We start from the raw sequence: 11,773 nt of genomic DNA on the forward strand, positions 1-11,773 counted from the left end.
AAATAAATTAATATCCCCTTCCCCATCATAATAGCAAAGATTTCACCTGTTGCTCCCCTGTATTTAAAGATAATCATGTATGTTCAGATTCCAAACACAAGATAGACACAGAATACCCATTGGTAATTGGTATTTCATGAAAAATTTAGTCCACCCACTTATGAGGCCTGTAGTAAGATGAAACAAGATAAACTGAATTAAATTTAAATTACTTAAAATGAAATTTAAATGAAAAATATTTTGAACTATTTAAACATTTAAAATCCAAGTAAAATTAAGTTGAGGAAGAAGCAGATGTTACCTTCTTCAGAATTTCTTGTGTGTCTCATAAAGAATATTCATAAATGCGACCTTCTAGCTTTAGTTCTGTATCTAGAGCCTGGTGTTACTTTTCATTGTTCCCTAGAGAGTACTGGACTCAGAATCCAGGATCCTAGAGTTCTGAAATCCTGGCCCTGCCACTTGCTGGTAGTGTGAGCAAAGGAAAACCACTTTTCTTCCCCAGCTTGTTTCCTTTCTCTGTAAAATGAGGATGATAAAACCTTCCTCACAAGTTAACATGAAGATAAAATGAGATTATATATGACAGCACTTTTTAAACTACAAGATGCTACCTGAATTCCATGGCAGTGGAGGTGGTTGTGATGGTGATTTATAGACATCACTGGATGTTTAGTGCTCTTTTTGTCAGTACTTAAAAAATTGTCCTTTTTTCTGACTAACCTAGATGTGAGAAACCTTTCTTCTCTTAAGGGTAATGACACTTGGGGTGGGATGGTTACACCAGTAAGGTACAGCCTAATGTAATCTCCTTTTTCCTCCTCAGGAAAAAGCAAATAGCAGTTTATCCATCTGCTTTTTAAGCTCTTGAAAAGCTTCATCCTTTTGACCCCCTAATTATAAAAGTAATTCATGGTCATTATAGAAAACTTGGAAAAACATATGAAAGTATAATTTAAAAAATAAATTTAAAAATCACTCATATCCCTATCACCCAGGACTGTTTCAACATTTGATGGATTTTCCCACTACTTATAATGTGTATTTTTCCACTACTTATAAGTAAAAAAACATATATATGTATGTGCATGTATATACATGTGTGTATGTATGTATATATGTGTTTACAGAACCAAAAGCATACTTTTTGTATATTTTCTTATTCTGTTTTAGTTGGCATTATATTGTAATCATTTCCCAATGTTATTAACATTTTTTCCTAGGCATTACTTTTAATATAAGCCAATATTTTATGACATGATCATACCACAATTTACTTAGCCACTCTCCTTTTATATCTGAGTTTTATTGTTTCCTTCATGTGGATTCCACAGATTTCCTACATTTTCCTTAAGAATATTATAGTTTTTCTGACTAATTTTTAGTGGGATCTTTTAACTTCATTATCTGCCCCTTGATTATCAGTCCATTTAAATAGTAAATGATTTAGCTAAAATTTAGCAGCTAGCACTAACACACAAAATTAATTGCGTTATTCTTTGGGGAGTTTGTACATTAGCCTTCCCTAGGTGAACTGGCAGTCTTCTCTGTCTCACAACCTATTTAACACAGTTCTACCTCACTCAGGGTACCCAGCACAGCATTGCTTTGTTGTGTGATAGTAGTGGGCAGAGACACAGTGAGCATTGTCTTTGGTTTTGGCCACTGAATCCTAGAAAATGTGGTTTATCTTGAATACTCTGCAAGTGCCTTTCCTACACTAACAGCCATTTTTTGATAGTTTCAAGTTATACCAAATGGTTTATTTTCCAGGGAACAAACAGATATGGCATTAATATACCTGTTGGATATTACAGTATATTTTAATGCCCCTCTCAAGGGTAAGGCAGCAGGCAGATGCAGGTACACTCCGTGTTCTCCTGTGTCTGACTTAGAATAATAATAGAGAATGTGGAAAATCTCCCTCTCAGGTAATAAGTTGTGAGGTCTGGAGTGCATCTCCACAGAGACTGTGCTTAACGGTTCCATATAGTGCTGGTCAGTTTATGCTCCTGGGGTAAAGGGGACACACCTGTAGTTAATTTGTCTGATAACCTTTGAGTTCTCTGATCTCTTCATTTTGTTCAGACTTTTTGCTTGTTTCATTCTGAACACATCTGCTGCTATTTACTAAGCTCTCTTTTCTTTAGTTATGGGCCTTGGTCTCTTTACTGTATCTTTTATATTTTGGTAGATTTTTTTTTAAAACAGGTACTTTGAGATATAGCATATGGTTTTACACATTTATTTTGTTTAATCATCATATTCTGTTTTTTTCCTAATAATTAAAAACTGCTTCAATCCTTTAATATTCTGAGGATTAGAGTAAGAATTCATTTTCTATTAATCCCACAATTTATGAGAGTATAAAGAAAATGTTTTTGAGACCTTAACATAGATTTTTTGAGAAGCTATATGATCTCAGGATCTGATGAACTGGCTAGAACTCACACTACCTGGGTGACCTTGAGAAAATTACTTGATTTGTTTGAGCCTCAGTTTTCCTAAAATGTAAAATCAAGGTTAATTTTGTCTACCTTGTAGGATTTTTTAAAATAATTAATGAGATTATGTATGTGATGTGCTCAAAACATTGCCTAGCATATCCTAAGTTCTCAATATAAGAAAAGTTATTAAATACTTAAAGAAAGGAGCTTAGGGGCCGGCCCGGTGATGCAGTGGTTAAGTTCGCACGTTCTGCTTCTCGGCGGCCCGGGGTTCGCCTGTTCGGATCCTGGGTGCAGACATGGCACCACTTGGCACGCCATGCTGTAGTAGACGTCCCACATATAGAGTAGAGGAAGATGGCACGGATGTTAGCTCAGGGCCAGGCTTCCTCAGCAAAAAGAGGAGGATAGGCAGTAGTTAGCTCAGGGCTAATCTTCCTCAAAAAAAAAAAAAAAGAAAGAAAGAAAGGAGCTTAAATCTACATACTCCATCATGCTAAGATACAGAAAGACAGACATTAAATTTTATCAACCCTGAATTGTACATAAGGATAATTGAGCTTATAGAATTATGTTTTTTGTGATTCTAATTCCAGAGTTTTACGCCTGGGCCTGGAAGCATTTCATTCATTCATTCAATAATTATTTATTGAAAACCATAAATATTGATGAATGGGGGGCACAGAGATTCCACAGTAGACAAAATAAACAGAATCTTTACCCTTGTGGAGCTAACGGCATAAAACAAATTAGTGTGTTTGGGGAACAAGAAGAAAGGAATGCACATTTAGAGAGGAATGTGCAAAATGAATTTATGAGACCAAATGTAAATAATTTGAGATTCTTTATTGCAATGAATTATTCATACCACTGTTCCCATCATCTAGACTCTGTTAATAATAAGTAACTGGCTTCCTTTGCCCCTTCTTACCAAGACTGAAGAACCATGGCTCAGTGTTTTGTCCATCTTTAATAAGTAATTACAGCATACTCATTTAAAAATGGAAGCTTCAATGTTCAGTGTTGTTTACATTCTTTTATTTTGGATTTTGCTTTCAAATTATAGCCTTTCTAACAATGTCAGTAATTTGAAATTTGTACACATATTAGCTGTAGTAATATGCTTTTTTTTTTCCTCCTATAGGCTTTCTACAAGTATAAGAGAGTTACAGAATTTTAAAGTCTTATTACAACACAGTAGGTAATAAAGGCTTTTGTATGTGTAATTAGAGACATAAAGTGACTTTGTGAAGCCTTTTAATCTTGGAAATTCAGCAGAAAGAGACTAACCTTCAAAGACTGCAAGAATTCTGAACTCTTTAAGAGAAAATTCAAATGTTCACTTGAATATTTAAGATTCTTAATAGATTATCAATTAGAGATATTTATAAATGAAGTATATACTTTTAAAACATGTAAATTATACTAATTCTGTGTTTAATTTTATATGTTTCAATCTGTTAAATATTATGGTATTCAGTTTGTGTAGAATTGGTTTTGTTCTATTCTGGTGTCCTTCATTTCCAGTTGTCAAACTTAAATGACCATGTCTGCATCCTGATAACACTCTTAACATTCTGTTATGGAAAAGGAGAGCTAGGGAGCAAATGTTGCTTAGGGCTGGTATCAGTGATAAAAATTTATCAGTGATTTTAAAATGTGTTTTTAGCCTTGCCTAACTCTGTGTGTCACCTTCACTATGGAAGTGTCACCGTGATGAATAGCTCTTCCAATGTATAGTTACGGAAGTTTCTTAAGAATCCCCAGGACTTCAGTTTCATTGGTTTTTATTTAAGATTTTAAATTCCTGTTGTTGTTGTTACTGTTTTGTTTTGGTCTAAAGGACCTGCTTTGGTAAAGGTGATTAAGTACTGTCCCCTATGCCACCCAGCCAGATTTGATGTGTGTGTAGTGGGCTGGCTCTAGAGGATTCTTTACTTAGAACCTGTAAATCGGTTTCTTTTGATTTTGTTTTCTCTGTCCCTACTCCAATTTTAGAAATTTTTGTTTAAGCGAACAAAAAAAATTGCATAAATACTTGACAGTTTCCATCTTGATAAAATTTGAATGGGGTTATATGGATTTATAATGTCAATTTAAAACATTATATACTCTAAATTCACTGTTTTAAAGTACACATTTTTAAAGGATTTTATTTTATAATACAATCTATGCAATCCTCTCGCAATCTGATTTTCTTTGGTAAGATATCTAAGCAGGTAGGTTAGTTCAAGACTTAAGCTTCCCCTCCCCCCACTTTTTCTTTTTCTTTTCATTCATTGTATATAAATGGTACTTCATGTGACTTGTACCAACAGAGGACTCGTAAGTCCTAAACTCATTTTTCTAAACCTGGAATTTAAATATCCTTCATATTTAAAATATTGGTTCTTTTTAAAGGTGTTAGTAAATATGTGATTAATTTGCAAGGTTGCATCTGTGTAGAAGTAATGCGGGTACAAAATACAGTTTCTCCTTAGACTCTTCAGTCTTTTGTGAAGCAAATAAGTGCTCTTAATTCCATATCTTATCCTGCCAAAGTCTGAAATGTGTTTATTGATGATTTAGTGGCATATTTTCCATTGTATTTAGTTGGCTCACCCCTCTTTTAAAAATATTTAGCTGTCCCTTGGAGGGATATGGTTGGAGGGAGTAAGGTCTCACTAGTTGATTATTTTCTTATCCAGTTTCTAACCTTCATGGACCCTGGCTTTTCTGTTGGTGGTGGTGGTGCTTTTTGTTAAGTCAAATAAAACAGGCTGGCTGGATTGGAGCCTCCTGCACTTTTTGTTTTCATTTTTAGGGATGCAAGTATTGTATGGTGGGGAAGGGGGACCTTAAGGAAACTTGTCTAAAATGTGCATATCTGAGTAATCTTGCTGAGGAATTAATAAGAATTATTCTTAGTGTTCTTTCAGAGTTTAAGGAAATGTGAACGTTTTGCACTTTGTGTCCATTATTACTGTACGTTTAAAATCTTTTTGGTAGCGTTACTTCGTTCCCTCATTTATAGATAAAAAATCTCTTATTTAAACTATTTACTGGAGAAAATCCTTGGTCATTTCCATTTACTGTTTTTTTTCTTTACTGTGATTTGTTTCAAGCTTGGGAAAAATTGTATACTAGAGTGAGTTCAAGGAAATTAAAAGGCCTGGTTAGGGTAAAAAGTTCAAGGTGTTAACACATTTTTTCACTACCAAGAAAATAAACAAATGAAGTATTCTTAAGCTGAAATTTATTTGTTTATTACCATAAATTAGATTTTGTGGGGCAGCCTACATTTTTGTGTATGTGTGTATTTCTTAAATGATTGTATAAGCTGTAGGAATCTTTGTTTGTGAGCCTGGTCCTTGTGATATAAACTTTTTGCAGTCCACATACCTTTTGTTGTGAAGTGATCCTAGAGTACTGATTCCATTGTGAAAATGCTTGGCTGGTAATTTCTTTGCATTTGTCTCTATCTCATCACCTGATTTAAAAATCCAGCACTTGATAATATAACTGACAGAAATGATTGTACCAGCTGATGAAGTAATGAAAATGAAGAAAAGGAAAATATTCCTTTCTTCAATGGAATGAGTTTATTTTTTTCTTAAGTGGCATCTATGTAAGTTAGAAATACTATATATTAAAGTTGGTAAAATTTCAATGTTTCTCCTGTGTTGATTTTTAGATTATGAGGATCAGACAGAATAGTAATGGTTTTCAAATTTGATACGTCAAACGTATTTTGACATTTTAACGTGAATTACTCAATACTTGTAATCTCTGTATTTATATGAAACACTGTGCCATATTTTCCAACTTTACCTAGGTGCCATTGTATATAAGAAAGGACAGCTATTTTGATCTTCATCAGCATTGCCTTCACTGGAAATTTGGGAACAGGTCACAGTAAACCTCTCAGCAGTTTGCAGACTGAAGTACCTGCAGAAACCATAGCTACTCACCAAAATACAGAGACTGGGTGCATGGTATCATGGAAATTATTTGGTAAAACAAAATAACACACACACACACATACACAAATTTATGTGTACTCTATTTTAAGTAACATCTACAGGTGCAGGTTGGATTTTGAACAGAATTCCAAATAATTTGCTGTTACACCCACCAGATTGTAGAAAATGTGAATTAAAGTAAATGTTTCTGCAATTTTTCTTTCTTGTTTTTTTTCCCCCTTTTTAAATGTTTCCTTTTATGAGATGAGGATTTAATTATAATTTGTGGAGAAGGGAGAATATACATAAGTAGTCTAGGTGGTTTCTTACAACAGCAAGCATCGGCAGCCATCCCAGCAAAGGCTTTGCATGGATTATTTCATCTTCACAACACCTCTACTTGGGAGGTAGTTACTTCTCTGTTTTACAGGTAAGAAAACTGAGGATTAGAGAGGCGAAGTAAGTTGTCCACAGTCACAAATTCTAGGTTGTGGGACTAGAATTTGAAACTAGAAAGTCTGACTCCAGAGCCTCTGCTCAGAATGTGGTATATTTGTGTCATTTCCTAAGTTGGCTTATTACCATTCAACTAAAAATTGGGGACTTATTTTTTTGATGTGTATTAAGTCATAAGGCTTTTTAAATATACTTATTTTATTTAATTTTTTGAATAGGTAATACATTCACATGGTTCAAAAACCAAAAAATATAAAAAGCTATACAGTGGAATGTCTTCATTCTCTCCTTGGCCCAACTTCCCATAAAGTACCTCCTCCTCCTGCCCCACCATAAACAACCTCTGTTCTTGGTTTCTTATGTTTCCATCCATACTTTTTTAGGCATATACAAACAAAACAAATACAAATGTAAAGTCTTATCTTTTCTCTCATTTTTACCCAAAGAGAGGCATCATATACATAGCTTTTCACTTAATTTCTCTTGGCAGTCTTCCCATATCACTAGGTAGCTTACTTTTTTTTTTTTTTTTTTTTTTTTTTTTTTTTTTAGTAACTCTTGGTAGTCCATTATAGGAATTCGCAATCATTTAACCAGTTCCCTATTAGTGGGCATTTGGATTGATGCCAGACCTTGTATTTATGTCATTTCAGATGTATGTACTTGTAGAATAAATACCCCAAAGTGGAATTTTGGGGTTAAAGACCATGTGCATTTCTAATTTTGAAAGACGTTAGAATATTGCCCTCCATAAGGGGTGGTTACCAGTTCACTTACACATCTGCAATTTAAGACAATTCCTGCTTACCCACATCCTTACCAGTAGTTGTTATTAAAAAGTTGGATTTTTGCCATTCTGATAGATACAAAATTATATATCAATGTGATTTAGTTTGTATTTTTCTTATTACGAGTAAGGCTGACTACCCTTAATATGTTTAAGAGCCATTTGTATTTCCTTTTCTGTTCATATCTTTTGCCCATTTTTCTACTGCACTGTTGATCTTTTATCAATTTCGAGGAGTGCTTTGTTAGGGATATTAACCCTTGGAGTGTAATGAGCTGTACATTTTTTTTTAAAGATTTTATTTATTTTTTATTTTTCCTTCTCCCCAAAGCCCCTCAGTACATAGTTGTATATTTTAGTTTGGGTCCTTCTAGTTGTGGCATGTGGGACGCTGCCTCAGCATGGCTTGATCAGCAGTGCCATGTCCGTGCCCAGGATCTGAACCAGCGAAACCCTGGGCCACGGAAGCGGAGCACCCGAACTCGGCCATGGGCCCGGCCCTGTACATTTTTTGTTTAATTTGTCGTCTGTCTTTTGAATTTGCTTATGGTGGTTTTTCCATGCAAATGTCTAATTTTTATGTAGTCTAATTTAGTGGTTTCTGGACTTTTGAGTCATAGTTAGAATGCCTTCATCAGTCCACAGCAATAATTCACCTATATTTTCTTCTAGGACTTGTATGGTTTTTTTTTTATGATCTAAATTTTGATTCATTTGAAGTGTATCCTGGTATGAGGTGTAAGTTATGAATCCAATCTTGTTTTTTCCCAGATGATTACCTAGTTATTCCAATACCATTTATTGAACAGTTCATCTTTTCCTCACTAGTTTAAGATGCTACGTTGATCATATCTACAATCCCATATGGACTTGGCTGTATATCTGGCTTCTCTTGCTGTTTTGCTGGTCTGTTTACTCATGCTTCAGTACCACATTGTTTTAATTACTCAGGGTCTGTGTTTTAATATCTGGTGTGTGGTACCCCCTTCTCCTTCTCCCTCCCCAACCTTTATTTGTTTTGTACAGTTTTCTTTAGCTATTCTTGTTTATTCTACATGAGCTTTAAAAAATCCGTTAACACATGGATCATTGCTAAAACTCTGCCCAACTCAAGTGTTTTTTTCTGGAGGGTTGCATTTTTAACCACTTAATGTATCACTGTTCTTTTAATTTGATACTGTACGTGATAAAGACCTACTTTTTAAGACCTCTTGTATTAATTATTTCAGTATTCTACTTGCCAGTGCCCAAACAGGTGAGGGCAAAGAGACAGGACCTGTGGTGCCTGTGTAGACAGAATTTTATCTCAGTGCTTTTACGTTAGACTTAGTATCTAAGAATGATTGGAGAGCTATCTTTATAAAAATCCTTATTTCTTCTTTTATTCCATTATGAATTCTTTGTCCAAAAGTTGGATGTCTGTCAAAGATTCATAAGAAAACAGGGAGGGGCTCTTAAATGAGTCATTTAATTGTAAAATGAATATGCAGTGGATAAAAGTGTGAGTGCAAGAAATTACCTTATTAAAAAAAAAGATGATATCTACCAAAAGAACAGGATTTGACTTCATTCACTGTTCTAGGCATTGGGAATGTAGCAGTGAAGAAAAAAAATATCCCTGCCATCATGTAATGTCTGAAGTCTATTACCTAACTAGGTTCCATCTAGTTTATAGTGAGAATGACCCCAGAGAAAGAATGTATCATTTGAAGAGGAAGAGCTAACATAGAAACGTGTCTAGTGGAGAAGGTGCCCTCAATGTGAGTGAATCTTGATCTGCTTGACAAGGCCATTAAGTTGTCACAGATTCCTTAAAATTATCCACCTAACAGCCCTTGGTCAGAGCAGAGTCAGCATTCACCATGCAACATTCTGATATAATTTAACTTTCCATGTGGTTTTCCTCCACAGAATATACTTCCAAATGAGGAAGTGTTCTGCACCCTTTGAGAGGTTTTAAGTGTGCAAACCCAAAGCCCAAACTCTGGGCTAGTGAATTCACCAAGGGGATAGCACACCAAGGCTACTCTAACACAAATTGAATGGCCCTGGTGAAGCATTATTTGTTTATCCTGAATGTGCCCTTTTTATAACTCAATGAATGCCTTCAAGGAGCACCATGACTCGGGACTGCAAAGAGCCTGGAGAGACTGTTGTAGGTTAGCAAGGTTCATGGGAAATTGAGGTGCAGAGTCAAGAAATTTCACAACGACAGGGATCAGGAGAGAAAGGAAGGGACTTTGTGGCTCATATAGGCTAAAGAAAAACAGATCACAGATCTAGCTGAAGACAGCAGGCATCTGATCGCCAGTTCTGACTAGGCTAAAGTTCAGAGGCAGGAAATCCATTCTGGAGATAGAGTCTAATATTCTGTGTGGTAGGTCCAAAAGGGCAGACCAGGATTGGAGGTTGAAGAATTAATGTTGGCAAGGTAGAATCAATTTCTGGGAAAATGGAGGATAGGTCCTAGCCACAAGTCAAAGAATAGAGGGAACAAAGCCAGCTTTGGAGGAACCAGGTAGATACCGTTAGGAGCTGCTGAGTCACTGGATTTGGATCTGAGGACTTTGAACCACCCCCACTTGATGACCTGGGCAGCCAATCTCAGAACCCTGAATGAACCCACCATCAGGGCCCAGGCCAGAGGAGCTAGGTAACAGGTATGGGGAATCAACACCGAAATCTAGGTTGGGGGCATGGGGACATCATGTGCAGACTTAAAAGAATTCTGACCCTTTGGTGCAAGGGCTCTTCATATATCCCTGCTAAAGGCCAAGAGCAGGGTTAATGTAAGGGTGTGGCTGTGTTTACAGACTGGACCCACAGACACGTGACTAGTATCTAGCCCCATATCTAGCACATAGTAGGCACTCAATAGATGTTGGCTGAATTCCATTCCCTTATCTTCATTGTCCCTTTTTAAATAAATGCTTCCTCACTTTAATCAGTTTATTTATAGTCTTTGTGAGAATTCCACTATTTTAGCCTGATCCTTTCTAATAGCTCCTCCATCTGGACCACGAGAAGTCTTAAGTGCCTTATGCACAGTTAGAAATGTTTTTAATTAATAAAATTCTCACTTGCATGGGATAAAAAGTGGAAACAAATATTAGATGTGTCTCTGACCAGACCTATACTAATCTATAGTTTATCATCCAGTAACCTAAAGTGAAAGCATTTTTTTAACGAAGTTTTTTAGTTAGAAATCCTGATAAAGTTTCAAATATTAAGACCCATTTAGTTCTAATGTAAGTTCACCCTTATTGTTAAAAAAAATAAAAGCAATATTCTAATAATATCCAGTATGTAAATATAAATGAGAAGCTTTCTCTTAAAGTACTTCTCATGCTCTAGGGTTTACTAATGCTTGTTCCTTTCCTCTTAATAGGGGTTAATGTTCGAGCCCAGCAAAGAGCAGTTCTCTTGGATTTTTGGTAAAAGAGGAAATTTGGGGATGCACAAGCAAGTGTGCCTGCTCTAAGCAGCTAAACATGGTAACCCGCATAGTTATTAACAACGTGCCTGACACATTCAAGAAAGAATTGGCATAACTAAATGTGCTTGAGGTGTACATTGTAAGAATCAAAACTTCTTAGAGTCCACAGCTCTGTGTAACACACACTGGATGTTTAATCATCAGCTCAATTAAACAGGTTAATTGTAAAAAAGAGCCAATGAAAGATATCTACACACATCAGTTGGAATTCTTAGACAAATGACTGCACAAGTGGACATCTATTTTGCATATTTCCAACAGATGCACAGAAGCATTCACACTCACCCTTTTAGTCTTGAATCGGCCTTAGATAAATGATGGTACAAAATGTTCAGTGACTCTTGTCCATCCCTTTTTAACTTTCAAATTATCAGGGTGTTAATTTCATCATGTTGGCTTAACACAAGAGGACTTTGGGATATTTTAGAACCAGTAATCACCATTCCTTGCCTTCTCTCAGCCTTTAATATTTCACATAACAAGTAGTTTTGTTAGTGTACTTAGCAGCACAAGTCAAGTCAGGAGCTAAAGGGAGTTTTAACTTTCCTTTCCATACCACACCTGCAACATTTCACAGGGTGTACACGATCATTTACTATGAGAGAAAGACAGTTTGATACAATCGTAGTTTTTTATATTCTAGATG

General features: G+C 35.6%; 1 protein-coding gene across 3 annotated transcripts in view; it reads left to right on the top strand.

The window, feature by feature from the left end:
• Nucleotides 1–11,773, top strand: part of ERO1B (endoplasmic reticulum oxidoreductase 1 beta) — a 63,865-nt gene that overhangs the window by 47,159 nt on the left and 4,933 nt on the right. Inside the window, exons 16-17 of one of the 3 annotated variants that reach the window (XM_001492252.7) lie at nt 3,592–3,648; nt 6,262–6,602. The exons of 1 other annotated variant lie outside the window; for it this stretch is intronic. In XM_001492252.7, coding sequence (XP_001492302.2) covers nt 3,592–3,648; nt 6,262–6,277 — 73 coding nt within the window. In that variant the 3' untranslated portion in view covers nt 6,278–6,602. Of the gene's footprint in view, nt 1–3,591; nt 3,649–6,261; nt 6,603–11,773 lie in introns of those variants that run through there. One more of the 3 variants, XM_023647037.2, reaches the window with a different exon arrangement.

Source organism: Equus caballus, chromosome 1 (assembly GCF_041296265.1).
Source record: "Equus caballus isolate H_3958 breed thoroughbred chromosome 1, TB-T2T, whole genome shotgun sequence".
NCBI classification, from domain to species: Eukaryota; Metazoa; Chordata; class Mammalia; order Perissodactyla; family Equidae; genus Equus; species Equus caballus.